The sequence below is a fragment of the Amia ocellicauda genome, chromosome 4 (genome assembly GCF_036373705.1).
Source record: "Amia ocellicauda isolate fAmiCal2 chromosome 4, fAmiCal2.hap1, whole genome shotgun sequence".
Taxonomy (NCBI): Eukaryota; Metazoa; Chordata; class Actinopteri; order Amiiformes; family Amiidae; genus Amia; species Amia ocellicauda.
Window position 1 is genome coordinate 37,201,872 of NC_089853.1, and position 17,093 is coordinate 37,218,964.

The window sequence follows — 17,093 nt, forward strand, 5'->3', positions numbered from 1 at the left end:
AATCCATTACTGGTGGCTCTAGGTCTTTTTCAATGATGACAAGGTTTTCTATAATACTACTCTGCTTGTATTCTCTTCATAAAATACACATTGCTTTTTGCTTTGCGGTATCACACACATTTGGTATGAATTTGTCTATGCACTAATATTGTATGTTTGCACATCTGACACAGTTACTGCACAGGCGCTGTCGCAACACGCACAGGCCGCTCCACAGCGCAGGAAAGGACTAGCAGGAAATGACGTATACACGTCAAGCGCTTTTCAGGAAGTGGCGGAGACTGAGACGCGAGAAGCAGGCTTTATTTAAACCGCGGCTTCAGACTCTGAAAACACACCGAAAGTAATTGATCTCAAGGCAAATTTAATCCTTACACCTTTTTTTTTTCTGGGAACGACCAACAGGTATTTATTTTCTTAACGTTTGTATAATACAATCGGTAAAAATAGGAACATTCAGGGACCAAAATAACAAGATAAGAAAACCTATTCGGCTTAGACCGTAGCTACAGTAAATAAACAACGTAAAGTCAGATATATAATATACATTACTGAGTTTTTCATATAACTTACACATTACGAAAACCACCGTTTTGAGAAGTATAGTTGCAGTTGATGGGTCTGTTTTTGTGTCGGATGATTTGAGAGTGGTTGCATGTGTAGCCTATAGGCCTTATTTATGCCATGAAAAGTAACGCTTTATTGGTATTCTAGCCACCGAAACGTTAACTTATTATACAGTTACTACTAGGCCTGTATATGTAATGGTAATCAATTACAGCTGCGAGACTTTCATTTTATTTCAAAGTATGAAAATGCCAAATAAACATACAAATTGATTTGTGGTAGTAAGTGAAGTAGCTAAAGTTTTATTTTTAACGCACACACCTCATTCAGTGTTGCTTTCTTCCATTTCCGTGCATTTGGACGCTTACAGGACAAAGATTTTGACCGTTTTCGTTCCCCTTTGGATTTTGACTTATAATCTAAAACAAAAGTATTGACACTCCATTTGAATTAGGAAAATCTAGTTTAATTTTTAATTTTGTTTAGGAACTTCCCTTTTGTGCTCACTTGTAAATCTCTCTGTTGGCATCAACGCATATTACAAAATCAACCCAGTAGTAAACATTCAACAATTGGCTGATTGTAAGACTTTCCCAAAGCTGTATTTCAATCCCTACACCCCATTACACCCCCTGTAGACTCCCAAAAATTTAATTGAGTGAAAGTCTGACACATTCATATTAAGGAAATGTAATATTTGATTAGGTTCTGTATGAAAGGTTCTCCACATTTGATTCTATTCAGGTTTATCAATGCATTTTCAATCTCCTGGTATTAAATATATTGCAGAAATAAAATCACACTGTATGTATTTGATCATGTTTTGGTTTTGTTCTTTAATTACTTTTTTTGAGTGAAGCTTGTCAAGTCATGAGCCTCACACCCACAATTACAGATGTTTCACAGGATGTCTACCCAATTTAGTGTGCAGTGCTGGATGATGTCTTCAGTGGAGAGGAAGGCTCAGACAGTGTGGTGACATGATTTTATTTCCTTGCTTGTGCAGCTTAGCCCAGGATGGCGGCAGACTGGCTGGGGAGTCTGGTGTCGATAAACTGTGGGGTCACTCTGGGTGTGTACCAGGGTGAGGTGTCAGCAGTGGATCAGGCCAGCCAGACCATCTCTCTAAAACAACCGTTCCACAATGGCATCAAGTGCCCAGTGCCTGAAGTCACTTTCAGGTAAGAATCTATTTTTAATTTCTCTATGATTTTATTTGTATTTGTTTTTGCTCATGTCCATTTATACAGTGTTTAATATTAAGAATTGGGTATTGTGTGTCATTTACTCCATTGAAAGTACATTTTATCTACAAAGTTTGAGACTTCTGTTCTTGATTTATTTTTGTGTTCGTACTTATTAGTGAAACAATAACTAGAGGACTTGATGACATCTAAAATTACTTTTAAGGTGATAGTCAAATCGTCTTGTACATTACATCATTTTGCTTTCCTGGGTCTTCATAAGTGCCCAGAGTTGCATGCGGTCAGTTCCTGCTGTTCAATTCCAGGTCTGTCCCGCTGATATTTTTCAATTCTGATTTTATAATTTTCCAGTTGATCCTAACTCTGTTATTGACTTTTACACCAGTCCTTGTACTGTTCAGACTTGAATTCCACCTGAACTTTACTACCTTAATTCAACAAACATTTTCTTAGTAGAACTGAACTGTATTGAATAGTTCTTCCCAGTTCATGATTGAAAGACAGTGGGAAAACCTGTGGGACTCTGGCCCCATTTTTTTAGGAAGACCTTTATGTTTATGTTTATGTCTATGTAAGTGCAGATTTTGCTTAGTAAATGACACAATCCGTGGCAGAGCACATAGAGCAGTGTGGTGCTGGTGCCAGGTGGAGCTGTGTCATGCAGAGCCGATGACCATGCTATCTGTGCTCTTGCAGTGCCATGGACATAAAGGAGCTGAAGATCCTGGAGATCCCTGGCAGCGGTCAAGGGGGGCACCCTGACTTTAGCTCTGTGGGCCACAATGGAAGGAGCGCCAAGGGACCAGTGGTGCCAAGCAGTGCACCCATGGCTGTGCCTCGCAAAGGTGAGCTGAGAGTGCAGGAGGGGTTCAACTCGCCACAACAGTTTTCCAAAAGCTATGGGGAGCGCCACCTCGAGGTGACCAGCCAGGCCAAAGGCTTTCGCCGCCGGCATAACTCCTGTGAGTATCGTCGGTGCACTGCGGGGGGGTGGGAGGCATGCTTAGAGAGGAGGGGGGTGAGGAGGTCAAAGGGAGGTGGGCGGATTTTCAGGATAGCTTGCTGCTCTTCAAATCTGAATGATTTTCCTGAAATCCAACAGGGTTTTCTATGCTTACTGTTAGGGCCCTAACTTACAAAGCTGCACTTTATTCCTCCCAGAACAAGGGGGTCATGTAGTCTGCGAAATTAAACTACTTTTGGTGTGTTTCACAATCTCAGTCATTTTAGTAACATACATTGGTGTGTTGATTAAGTGGCAGCAGCTACAGACATTATTTTAGTCATGCATACATCTTATTCAATGTTATTTCTTAGAATTTGTAAATAAATCTAAATGTTAGATTTAAATGTTTGTGTACTAGTAGGAACACATAATTTGTCAACAAAAGAGGAAAAAAAGCAGCACTGAATTTATATAAAATATTGCAATCATCATCATTAGTTATATGATCAAGGCATACAGTGACATGTTTCCATGTTCTGATTGAAGCAATGCAATTAGAAGGCCGTGGATAGCACCATGGGGCGCTTGGTATTCTGCTGCTGAATATCATTCCAAATACATCGAATTTTATGCAGGCTTCCTGTTAAAGGAAATGTACATTTCACACTGTAGTGTTCAAGGACCTCCAGAAATTGCTTACAGATGTGCAAAGTTTAAAATCACAGGTCTCCATGATTATCACGCATGGCGAGGGACTTGTGGATCAGATTCAGTGGTTTGAAAGTTGTAAAGTGAGAGTCCATTAAACATAATAAATGGACAAACCTTCTATGATGTTTCTGAAAAACAGCATATATAACCCAGATCAATACAAAAAGATGTATGTAGGATGCAGATGCTGAAAGAAGTCTTATCTTAGAAGCTAGTCTAATGAAACAATATTAATCTTTGATCGATGCCCAAATTTAACAGCAAAATTAAACAATTACAATTTTCTGTACTGAAGCTGTAAATGACACTTAATTTGCTGCTTGCTAACAAACTTGCATTATTATGGTTATTTGTAATGTAGGCCTATATGTTACAGTATTAATGTTATGATTTCAGTATTTGTTTTTAGTTTTTTTTACTCTTTTGATTGTGTTCCTACTATAAAAACTAAGGAATAATATTAAATAAGTCGCATTAGTAATAAAGGGATACATCACTAAATGTATTTAGCTGCTGCCACTTAATCAACACACCAATGAGTGTTAATAGAAAGACTAATTGAGATGATTAAAGGAATCAGGAGATTATTAATCAGCACTGTGGAGTAGTGGTTAGGGCTTTGACTGGAAGGTTGTGGGTTTAAATCCCGGGTGGGGCAGTGCTGTTGTACCCTTGAGCAAGGTACTTCACTTAGATTGCTCCAGTAAAATGCCCAGCTGTATAAATGGGTACAAATGTAAGTCGCTATGGATAAGAGCGTCAGCTAAATGACAAAAATAATTAAAAAAAAAAGTGTTTTAATTAAGCAGATTTCATGATCACGGTGCATTTGGAGGAATGAAGTGCAACCTATGAAAGTTGGTTGTGTAAAATGCAAGGGCCCCACTTTTTGTAAATGCTGCACTTGAAGGCAGTGATTTGATCTTTTAAATGGCTGTAGGAATTGCAGAACCCAACTGTTCTACATTCTCAACTAGGAATTGCGACTGATTACATGAAGCAGTTAATTATAAATTCTCAAATTATGCATAGTTCATGTTGTTATGATTAATGTACTAGACTTATTGCTGATAAGGGCTTTGTACTGTCAGCTTTATAGCTTGATAATGATGTTTTGTCCTTGAAAGATAGTAAATCTGTTTCTTGAGCATTATGATTTTTGTTGATTTGTGTCTATCTTTTTCTTGCATTCTTCAGTCGGCTCATTCGGCAAAGGCTGCAAATCTCATCATAGTGTTGGTTTTCTGCTCTTTATTTTGCCCACAGAAAGAATAGTTGACTAATTTTTTCTTTATCCAGTGTGAATCCTTGAGGATCTTCTTTTTGCTTTGCAGCAATGTTTATGGCCTACCAGGCATAACCCTGTGTGTATGCATACATATTGTTTGCTAAGGTGTAGGCCTGTTCCTGTAAGCATGTTAATAGTAAAGCTGTGTTCATCTGAATGACAAGTGAGTTTATGGGACTGAGCTCTAACGAGAGGAAGCTATGGCAAGGGGGTTTGCGCTGATCAGTAATGGAGGAGGCAGCACACCTACCTGATGGTCAGCACACCCTCTTGGCTGTCCTGATTACCCAGAGCGAAGAGTAGCCTGGGGCAGGGTCTCCTAACTGCACAGCTGTAGGCATGCTGCTCCTCTGGAAACATGGTGGTGGGATAGCTATGTCTTAAAAAAAAAAAAAAAAAAAAAATCAGATTGCGTGCTAAAGAACGGGCCAAAGTTCCTCTTTACAATACTTGTGTGACAAAAATCAATAAACAATCGCAAATCGCCAACTCCCCATCGCACTGTTCAAGCGCGGTTATGCAAGCCTGGCTTACGTGCCACACAGCCCCTCTGCTCGCTCTCTCCCTCCTGCACGCCACTGGAGCTGGTCCCAGCCGCCGCTCCGCAGAGGAAACTGCCCGACCTCCACAGGAACTCATATTGTCCCAGCGCTGTAATTACAAGGAAATAAATCCTGGAAGCAATGTTTACCTTTCAGCTTTTTTTTTTTTTTTTTTTTTTAAATGCTAGTGGGCAGAGGGCCAAGTTGACAAGGAGCTCAATTGCATTTGATTTAACAGCTCCATGGCACGGGCATGGCTGATCAATTCACACGCAATGTAGTACTTTAAGCAGGGGATCGGGATTGGGTAACTTTGTAGGGGAGGACTCTATGTAGAGAGAATCCTTGAGCAGTAAGTGCTGAATTTACTGTTTGGATTGAGCTGAATGGGGGAACACATAGAAAACTGAGATGGCAGTATCTTAGCTAAGTCTTGTGCATCTTAAGTGGTTTTCCATAAAGTGAAGTGGACAATATAAACACTACCGAATCACTATGCAAGAACACTAGTTTCCTTAATGTGGGAGGAGTATTCCATGCCTGTTTATTAAACCTCAATGAGCATGAGCATTTTCCTTCTCGTTAGTCATTATTACACCTTGCTAACTGTACTGCTGTATGATGACCTTGCAAGCTTCCATTACTTGCAAACACAAAAGAGCTGTGTGACCCACTTTCCCTGAGCTCTGCAATGTTTCATTTAACATTTTACTTAAATCAGTAAAGGCCGAGAGCTCCGTTTGATTGCACTTGAGGTCTGCGTTGCTTAACTGTACTAATAATTCTTTGCTTGATTATTTAGTTAAACTTCTGTCTGTGGCCAACAAAACCTACCGCACAGTTGAACTCAAGACTCAGGGTTGACCACCTCTCAAACATCCAACTAAACACATCCCCGTCTCCCATTTCTACAATCACAAAGGAGGAATGAAATGCAGGCCAATATTCTTCCTTCACTCGTTCATCTGCGTGTGTACTCTTCATTCAGGTCATAGACACCCAACTAGTGCAAACACTTGAACAGAGGCACTTAAAATACACCACCCCCACACCAATGCAAAATAAATGCAAAACCTCACTGTAACCTGATTTCCTAGCAAGTTGCTTTAAAAACCTCTGAAATGTTTAGCTGCTCTCTCTTTCAAATCATTCATTTTTTAAAACCAGTGTATTCTCTGCATGATATGGTTGCAAACACATACCCCCAGGGTATATTCCAGTCAAGAACTGATGTTTAGCTCCCTCTGTTGTCCAATTATGGATAGTGTAGTACCTTGGTTACCAATGGGCACCAAAACATCTTCACAAAGAAACCCTGATGTTAAAAACTTGGCATTCTCTTATGTTGCAGAAGAACCATTGTTTTTGTGCTAAAGTCTTAGTTATGATAAGCTTTTTAAATTTTATAATTTTGTGATAAATTTAATCCTGAACCAGTTACTGTATTTATTATCAGGCAAAGGCTTTTGTATACAGTCTGTGGCTCGTAGGTTAGAAAATATTAGGAGCCAAATTATTTTGGTGCCACACTCCCAACAATCCAACTAAATTAGATGCAATTGTCGTAGTACTGCAAATACTGCTAAAAATCCCCCCATATGATTAACTCTTAACTGCTGTCTAGAAAAATAATAATCTGCAGTCATGCTACCATTAAGCTATTTTTATAACAGGAATTATCAAAGTCAAAGTCTTTTTATGCTTTATGCTGATTTAAATATTACGTTCTAGATTTGTTTTTCACTATGGAAAAACTTGTATGGAGCTGAATTGTCAATTTGCCTCCTGCTATATTAAGATCAAGTGGACCTTTTATTTAAGCTAATTTTAATGACATGTAAGTATGGACATGCGTATATACAGTGAGGGGAAAAAAGTATTTGATCCCCTGCTGATTTTGTACGTTTGCCCACTGACAAAGAAATGATCAGTCTATAATTTTAATGGTAGGTGTATTTCAACAGTGAGAGACAGAATAACAAAAAAATCCAGAAAATCGCATTTAAAAAAAGTTATAAATTGATTTGCATGTTAATGAGGGAAATAAGTATTTGACCCCTTCGACTTAGTACTTGGTGGCAAAACCCTTGTTGGCAATCACAGAGGTCAGACGTTTCTTGTAGTTGGCCACCAGGTTTGCACACATCTCAGGAGGGATTTTGTCCCACTCCTCTTTGCAGATCCTCTCCAAGTCATTAAGGTTTCGAGGCTGACGTTTGGCAACTCGAACCTTCAGCTCCCTCCACAGATTTTCTATGGGATTAAGGTCTGGAGACTGGCTAGGCCACTCCAGGACCTTAATGTGCTTCTTCTTGAGCCACTCCTTTGTTGCCTTGGCTGTGTGTTTTGGGTCATTGTCATGCTGGAATACCCATCCACGACCCATTTTCAATGCCCTGGCTGAGGGAAGGAGGTTCTCACCCAAGATTTGACGGTACATGGCCTCGTCCATCGTCCCTTTGATGCGGTGCAGTTGTCCTGTCCCCTTAGCAGAAAAACACCCCCAAAGCATAATGTTTCCACCTCCATGTTTGACGGTGGGGATGGTGTTCTTGGGGTCATTCCTCCTCCTCCAAACACGGCGAGTTGAGTTGATGCCAAAGAGCTCGATTTTGGTCTCGTCTGACCACAACACTTTCACCCAGTTCTCCTCTGAATCATTCAGATGTTCATTGGCAAACTTCAGACGGGCCTGTACATGTGCTTTCTTGAGCAGGGGGACCTTGCGGGCACTGCAGGATTTCAGTCCTTCACGGCGTAGTATGTTACCAATTGTTTTCTTGGTGACTATGGTCCCAGCTGCCTTGAGATCATTAACAAGATCCTCCCGTGTAGTTCTGGGCTGATTCCTCACCATTCTCATGATCATTGAAACTCCACGAGGTGAGATCTTGTATGGAGCCCCAGACCGAGGGAGACTGACAGTTATTTTGTGTTTCTTCCATTTGCGAATAATCGCACCTACTGTTGTCACCTTCTCACCAAGCTGCTTGGTGATGGTCTTGTAGCCCATTCCAGCCTTGTGTAGGTCTACAATCTTGTCCCTGACATCCTTGGACAGCTCTTTGGTCTTGGCCATGGTGGAGAGTTTGGAATCTGATTGATTGATTGCTTCTGTGGACAGGTGTCATTTATACAGGTAACGAGCTGAGATTAGGAGCACTCCCTTTAAGAGAGTGCTCCTAATCTCAGCTCATTACCTGTATAAAAGACACCTGGGAGCCGGAAATCTTGCTGATTGATAGGGGATCAAATACTTATTTCCCTCATTAACATGCAAATCAATGTATCACTTTTTTGAAATGAGTTTTTCTGGATTTTGTTGTTATTCTGTCTCTCACTGTTAAAATACACCTACCATTAAAATTATAGACTGATCATTTCTTTGTCAGTGGGCAATCGTACAAAATCAGCAGGGGATCAAATACTTTTTTCCCTCACTATACATATATACACACACACACACACACACACACACACACATATATATATGTATACGTGTATATATATATATATATAATGTGTGGGCAACCTATTATTCATGCAGGTTTTATGGATTTCAACAGTCTTATGAAATACCAGTATAAAAGTTTAGCATACCTAAAATTCTTTGACATTGAACATATCTGATTTTCTCAATGAACGATTAATTAATAGGCTATATTCATTTTTTTTAGCCGTTAGGTTAAGGCACCAGCAAGTAAGATGGAGTTAAAGGGTTGTTGTCCCCCTCCTGAACTGGAACTCCACTGTCGTCTTGTAAATTCACCCTGCAGCAATTGAGCTGTGCTTAAATATGCGTCCTATAGTTTGCAGTTACCTTTCTCATCGCCCCATACGAAAGCTTTGGGTTCAGGTACGTCCTGTTTGTGCTTGGTTAGAATAGTTGGCTGGCTTGGGTCGGCAATTGGTGTAACTGATATGAGCTGGAAGGTGAGCTTTGGACGGCTGTGTGGAATGGTCCGTCGCGTGACAAAGGAGCACGGTGATGTCAGTCTGGTCCTCGCGTGTGAGAGCGTCTCACTCTTCTGGCCCTTGCGTGAGAGCTCTGCACTTGGGAGGCTGAGCACCAGGTTTTTCCAGTTTTTTTTGTTCTCATCTTGGTTTCCTTTTTTATTTTTTTTGTGTGTGTCAGTGAGCTCTGCTACTTTATCAACTTGGCTATTTTATTTGAAGATGAGATTTGTTTGTGAAGGAATTATTCAAGCAGGAGGAGCCAAATAAACTCATGAGGGGCACCGAATTCCATATTTCCAGCAGCGCATGAGAACGTGTCGGCTTCATTATTATAAATGTTGACTTTTTAGTTGTTGGTCATGCATTATGGCTGATTCTACATGCTGTCCTTTCCAGCAACTATTTTAAGTTGTCAACCCCCCTCTCACACACCCTTTTACCACACTTAAAATAGTGCAACAGTGTGCCTGACTCTGACTAATTTCACATAAGATGCATGGAGAGGCATGAATTAATGTAGTGCAATACAATAACTTCAATTACTTGAACACTGCTCAAAGCATTTCTAAAGAATGTGCAAGCTTTTGTACTATTTTTTTTTCATGTTCCGTCTCTCCCAACCCAGCTGAATACCATCCTTTGAGAATAAATGTATCCTTTATTGGCTTCGTTTTGTACAATGTTCAAGTTTTTGTTTATTAATGCAATGCATCATCAACCAACCATGGATCGAGCGTACACCAAAACAATACAGTAGTATGGTAGCTGTACTAAGCTCATGTCTGTGGAAAGTGCAGTTTAAACCTCACTGAAGTCATGCTTTGCCAGTGGTGTACTGGCCATCATCAAAGGAAATTGTTACAGACTGCTTTAGAACTTGGTCCCCTTTACAACTGCGCAGTCTTTTATCCTTTGTTACTGTCCTCATATAGTATTCAGAATATCTACTCTTAGGTAAAAAGGTGTCCAGATGTTGGTTTTATCCTTTAATTCTTTTCTCTTTCCCCTTCATGACTATCATGATTTGATTTGATTATTATTATAGCTATCTTGTTTCCCAGTGTTTTCTCAAGCCCTCTGATCTAAACCTTTGAGCAGCAGGCTTACCTTTACATAACTTATGAATGTCGTCTTGCCCCACCAGGTCTTAATATACAAAACAAAATTGCATAAGTCTGCAACATTTTATCTTTTTTATGTGAAAGCAATATACCTTAATTTAATGGCTGATATTGCCAATCCCTATTGCACACTTTAGGACAGCCAAATACAGGCCTTCCTCTGTTTCCTCTGCTGCGGCTGGTAAGCACAATCAGTTTTGTTCCTTGGTCACTTCTGCTCACTCTTTCTGGGTCACAGCAGGTGGAGCACTGGCAGCAGAATACAGTCATATTAGGAAATAGAGCACAATGGAGACCGACATCCAGTCTGATATTTGCGGTTAACTTTAATGTCCCAAGGGGGCTTAAATATATATTTAGCAGCTAATTGTTTTTAGATATAGATACGATCAAAATAAATATTTTATCAGGATCTTTTTTAAGTCCTAATTAATGGCACGACTATGTTTTATGTATTCTTTGTTATTGTTGTACTTGTTGTGTAATGAAGAAAATTGTATTTAATCTTGCTGCGCTCTCTATATGTTAACAGGTCATGTGAAGGTTGTCTTGTCATTGTACACGATGTCCTCGTGCAGTTGAGACGGCACTAAATTAAACTAGGGGACACCCTTCACACAACCTTTTAACTTATAATAAATCACGCGTAAGGATTAGACAAATATCTTTATAGTGAAAATAACGTTTAATCTAACAATCGGCCCCTTCTCTGCATCAAAAACGTTTGTGGTCCAAGATCGGCTGTAACTGACCTACAGTAGCCAATTGGTGTTGTTTTCATGCTGGGTTAAGGTATCGAAATTATTAAAAACAAACATGCGTCCTGTGAAACTGCACCACTTATATTTAACTGTCCTGAATCGTCAATGGTAACCAAAAGATTTTTAAATACTAAATACTTTGCATGGGATGACATTTATACACAAGATAAGAGGTATTGAAATGTTTGTGACTGGTTTCTCATGCATTTTATAATTTGTGTTTCAGGGTCATCGAGCAGCCGAGGCCCGAGTCAGGCGACGCCAAAGAAGAACGGCCTGAAGAACGGGCAGATGAAGACTAAAGATGATGAGTGCTTTGGGGATGGAATGGAGGAGAGCCTGGACACAGACTTTGACTTCGAGGGCAACCTGGCTCTCTTCGACAAGGCCGCCGTCTTCTCGCAGATCGAGATCTCAGAACGTCGGAACGGGGCGCGGTCCCGCGGAACCCCCAACGAGCGCACGCCCTCCCGTTACCGGCACGATGAGAACATCCTGGAGGCCGAGCCAATTATCTACCGGCAAATAACGGTACCTCAGCATGGTGGCAAGGAGTACTGCACAGGTAAGAGCTCTCGGATGACCCTGCCCCAACCAGAAGGCCCTCATGGCACTATTCTGTCATACTTACTGTCTGGTCCTGAGTCGAGGAGCAGTCAGGACTGTCCTCTCTGCCTGTCACAATTGGCTTTTTTCCTTACTGTGGCCCTAGACCAATAGGTCCAAACAGGATCCTGAGGGATTGCAGTGTCTTCAGGGTTTCGATAAACCTGAGCAGGTAACTACCCAATTCAACCAGTTATTGTTTTAAGAGAACCAATTTAACTACTCGCCCTGTGCTGAGAGTGTCAGCTATATGGAGAGAGTTGAAAACCTTAATGGAACGTGTCCCTCCAGGACCTAGACTAAATCAGAACTTTGACCCATCCGCAAATAGCAGATTACACACTTGGACCCAATCACTGTTTTTTATTTGTCAGAGGCCTCTTTGTACTACTTCCAGTTTCAGATGGGCCAAGTTTAGGTACAAGTTTGAGATTGGTGTGTCGTGGGTGGGTCATGTGTTTTTATTTAGTCTAGGCCTGTGTCTCCTATTGCCTCCATCCCCATCTCTGCACTTTCCACTGCAATATTTTTTGCTAAACAACCCTTTCCTGGTGAAGACCAATCAAACTGTTTGCAGTGCAGTGGTACATATGCGCTGTTCTCTTTGTTGTGTTATATTGAATCAGTTGCACCATAGCCTGGCTTGATTAGGGGTGTACTTGTGACTTTTTGTCAAGTTAGAAAGGACATCCTTAATTCTTCTGTAAGAGCTTTAAAAAGCTGTCATAGTCTTGTCAGACGCTTTTGGTATGGTCAAATATATCCCTCTGCCTAGCAGTTTAATTTAAAGCAGTTCACACTTTGACAATTGCAGTGCAAGTTCTTGTATATGTTTCACATCCTTAAGAAGGTGACAGATTTAGTCTGAAAGGACTGTGTTGTTTGACTCTTCTGTTAATACTTTTACTTATTGGATTTCCCTAAAATAACATTATAGAGTCACCAAGCAGTTTAATGCACAAAAGAAAAAGTTGGAAATGATAGACACAACTTATAGAAGTAATTTCTGTAGTAATTATGAAGAAAATGTGACAGAGATGTGAGCTAAACATTTTTGTAACCTCCACCTATTCAAGAGCTACCAAAGAAATATTTATGACATGAACTATGCATTTGTATACCTTCAGGGCTCGATGTAGTTATCAAAAGCTTGGGATGTGAGGTGAGGAATTGTTTGTGGAGTAATCACTGCTGTTTTTTCAGAAAGGAACCACCACACCCTGTAATGTACCCACAACTAAAATAAACTACAGGGCACATTCTTCAGCATTTAGAAATCTAGCCTGTGTTTATTTTTCTTTGCCCTGTATGACATTAGAGTCTGCAGCTCAGAGGAAAATCATTGGGAAGAAAAGCAAAAAGATTTTGAGTAAATAGTTGTTAATCTAATCTGGTGTATCGAATGTATTTGCCAAACTGGTGATTCCTTGAAAGAAGATTCTAAGATTGCCCCTTAACTGTAAAGCACCCACAATGACCGCTTTTTTATTTATAAATGGGCTGCTGACGCCAAAAAGATGTATTAGATTTTCTTTTAGTATTGATTTAATAAAAAACGAACCAGTGACAAAAATCACAATACAGTTCTTTATACACGTTATTAGTACACACAAAAGCAAGCTTGGCCAGTTGTCGGTTGGCTTATTCATTAAAGTGTCTTGGAAACGGGCTTTAAATATGGCTATTGAGTGTCCATTTCCCCTCTGCATGGCAGTAATATAAACTAAAAAAGGAGGGGGTTAGGATTGTTTTTCAGATTTGTTTTTTTTAAACCACTTAATTTGAGCTGGTGTAACTCAGTGACAAAAGTTAGCTGTAACTAGATCTCTGGAAGCATCTTATAGGACACCAAAGCCAACACCCCCTGGTGAAAGCAGAGAGGCTGGCACGGTGCCAGTTGAGACCGAGCTGTGTTTGTTATTGTTTCAATGTGGAGGTGGATCAGACTGTGAGGGCTCTGTGTACAGGCAACTGAGAACATGAACACACTGATCCATTGCAATCAGGTTTCTCTTTTGTTGTTGTTTTCTTTTTCTTTTTCTTTTCCCTTTCCCAAGGCAAACTAATACCTTTAAATTCTAGTCTGGATTGCATGCCTGGATCCATACACTGTGGAGTTTCCTTCAGTCAGCTGTTCAACTGTGAACTTCCAAGACTTTTCTGTGGTGTGACTGAAGGGTGCTCACGTCCAGATAAAGACTCCCATTGCTTAGCACTGTGATTTTTATTTTATTTATTTTGTGTAATATATATAATTTGTGGACTCTTAGAAGTTGTTTGCATTTATTTTCTGATTATTCTAACTTCATGCACAACTTGTCTGGCACCAATAGCTCAGCAGGCAGACAGTGTGATGTAATTGTCAGTTGGGAAACCGCGGGAAGCAGCTTTTGTATTAAATGGAGATTTGTATTCAGGAAACTGTCTCCTAGTGTAGAAACTTACATTTTATATGCCGTTGTCTTAATCCTCCTCTTCCCATCCTCATTGACTAAACCACTTAACCTATAATTAAAGGCTGTTCTTCAGCACAGAACTATTTATTTAAAAGCAGTTTTGAAAACTGGAAGAACCAGAGATGCATGACCTAGATTTCTGATTAATGTAAATGATTAAAATAAAAAAAAAATTAATAAATACAAATAGATCTCTCTAAAATGAATGCAAGGCAAGAACATGTTTGCATGATTTTTTTTGTGTTGTTTACAGCTCGGTGTTATACAACTAATTGTCATGTAGATACTTCCGGTAATTTGTCAACATGCATGCTGCTGAAGAAGACCATTTGTACTCCCTTTTGCACGATCAGTGCATGTGCAAAATGCCAAAGTCTATAATTTAACTGCTTTGATGACATGCAGAAATGTTTTTCTCTGCCTTTTTGGATTTGGTTCATTTTATCCCATGCCGTTTTTATTAATCTTAATTACTTGTAAAGGTTGTGCAAAAAAAACTTGCTCATACTTGTTCATCTTTTGTGATTTGGTGAACAGGTAAATGAAAATTCTATTTTTTCAGACATCTTTAATTCTAAACCCATGACCTGATGTCTGTCCTCCTCTCCCCTTACCTTAACTTTCACTCTGCCTCGCAGGTCCTCAAGAATAACCAGACCCCATTGACTCTGGGGCTTGGCTCCAACAAAAAGGCCCCAGAGCCTTACAGCCCCTTAGGATTTACTACATAGCTACAAGCCCCAGCCTCTTTCCTTACTCTGACCAGTAGACCACTCAGTCCCTATCGAGTTGCCCATTTCAATCCCATTATGCTTTTCCTCGCACAAGATCCCTCTGTGTTCTGGTCTCTCAGCCCTAACCCTGAGACTGCTCATCTTGCCTGCCCACTGTGTTATTGCAGCCTCTCGTTTTGCTGGAGCGCTTTGCTGAGGAACAGACCAGTTTCTCAGGTTTGTTTACTTCCCAACTTTTATGATCAGCATTTTGCACAGCCCTATTAGTTGATGTTCAAAGCAAGCGCTGAAGCGATCTACTCATTGTCCAAAAAAAAAAGCCCCTTGACTGCCAGGCCCATCTCCTGAATTGCAACACACAATTAAGCGGGACCTACAACAGAGACTTGTGAAATCTGACTCGCACTTTCTGAGCCAAACATCATTAGGTCTGGCATCAGTCCAACCCACTCTCCCCTTCCAATGTATAAGTTTCAGCCCTTTTTTTTATGCCCCAAAGATTGCTTCCAGCTCAGTTTATTTTACTGCTGCTGCATGCTCCCTGATAACCCAGTTTAGCAAGTTAAACCTTGCGTGTGTACTCGTACCACATTGCAGGGTGTGTATGTGTTGAATGTGTATGTGTGTTGTGAGTGTGTGTATGTGAGAGAGAGATTGCACACAATGTGGGGGTTGTGACTAAGAAATTATTTTCACACACACCCAGAGGGACTGTCTAGGAGCAATTAGCACAAAGTACAACTTTTTTTAAATATTTTTCTTCCCCTTTCTTAATCATTGGTTGAGGTTGCATGTCAGCGAGTAGTTGGCTTTTCTCTCGCTTATCGCAAATGTTTGTGCCTGTGTTTGAATGGTGGAAAACAGACTTTATGGCTCTCTCACCAGTTGTAATGCATTGTAAAACAACAAAGGAAGGAGATATGAGAGAACCGATATGGCCTGCCTCTGTGAAGCACCGCGTTAGTCTTGTTGTGTGTGTTTCTCAGTGCACTGCACGCAGAACGCCTAAGTAAACAGTCATGAATGAGATGAGGCAAAATAATGAATGAGTGCTGGCTGCTAGTTCTGTCATTGCTACCTACTAGATTAATCATCTAAGGATTACATCATGTCTGTTTTTGATGTGAATTACATTAGTTATAGCACGGCTAGGAATTTTCCCACGTGGGCAAACAAATCTCGATAATCCTTAATTTAATGCATCATTACAAAATCAAATCTTTTGTCCTGGTGTGTGAGTGAAGTGTGGTTGAGCAAGGCATCTCACTCTGATCGGGTTCTGCCTAATACTTGCAGTGGTGTTGTCTTCAGAAGCTGCAGTCTTGTGCAGAATATTGGGGTGATGGAAACGGTTGATATGCCTGGGAAACCTTAAAAAGTCTTCTGCATTCTGGATATAACATTATATGAATGTATCACTATTATTTTAGGTGGTCATGCTGATTTACTTCTGCAGCCAAGCCAGATTGGTTCTGCTTTGGGGTTGGTTTACAGTAGTGAGAGAACTGGGAAACGCAGGTCAAGCAGACTGGCTTTGGTGGGTGGGAATGTGTAGACGTTGCAAATCATCTACAAATCGTTCCAAGTGACTGCTTACTCTTGTGTAATAATATGTAATAAAATTGTCTGAGTCTTCTCTGATCTCTGAAACTGCAAGGAAGGAAGCATGCATTGAAATTACCTAAACGATCTAAAGGCATTTCATTTGCAGATAAAGCATCCTTCAAAAACTCACCCTCACAGCTCTTTTATCACTGACTTTCATTTTGGCCAGTATCCTTAAATCAGCTGCTACACCAAGATGAGGCTGCTGGAAAAAGAGTACCACTTACATCGTGGATATTCTGACCTTGTGGTGCAGCTAATGGGGCTCACTTAGTATGCATGTAATCATCACCTTCATAAAGGCACAGAACATATTACCTAATGTGACATTGTTACCGTGCAACGGGATAATGCAAAGAGAAAAGGAGACTTTTCTTTGAATTAATACATCCTTCTGAAAGAGAGCTGTCCCGAGGCAAGAGCTTTCTCCTTGCGGCACTTCCTTTTTTGTTTCTTTTGAAGAACAGCACCTCTGGCTCTATGTAAATAGCTGTGTGGTTTCGACGCTGCAGGCGCTGTTCATTCCTGCCCTGCCTGCCTGCCTGACTGCCTCCCTCCCTCCCCGTGTGGCTCAGATATGCCCTATGACTTGGT

At 40.4% G+C, this 17,093-nt stretch overlaps 1 protein-coding gene across 2 annotated transcripts in view; it reads left to right on the plus strand.

Annotated features, from left to right (window-relative positions):
• The first annotated feature begins 256 nt into the window (after positions 1-256).
• The window catches only part of edc3 (enhancer of mRNA decapping 3 homolog (S. cerevisiae)), a 28,061-nt gene continuing 11,224 nt past the window's right edge, over positions 257-17,093 (plus strand). Inside the window, exons 1-4 of one of the 2 annotated variants that reach the window (XM_066702025.1) lie at positions 257-405; positions 1,574-1,748; positions 2,469-2,734; positions 11,325-11,663. In XM_066702025.1, coding sequence (XP_066558122.1) covers positions 1,585-1,748; positions 2,469-2,734; positions 11,325-11,663 — 769 coding nt within the window. In that variant the 5' untranslated portion in view covers positions 257-405; positions 1,574-1,584. The remainder of the gene's footprint in view (positions 406-1,573; positions 1,749-2,468; positions 2,735-11,324; positions 11,664-17,093) is intronic. The other variant, XM_066702026.1, reaches the window with a different exon arrangement.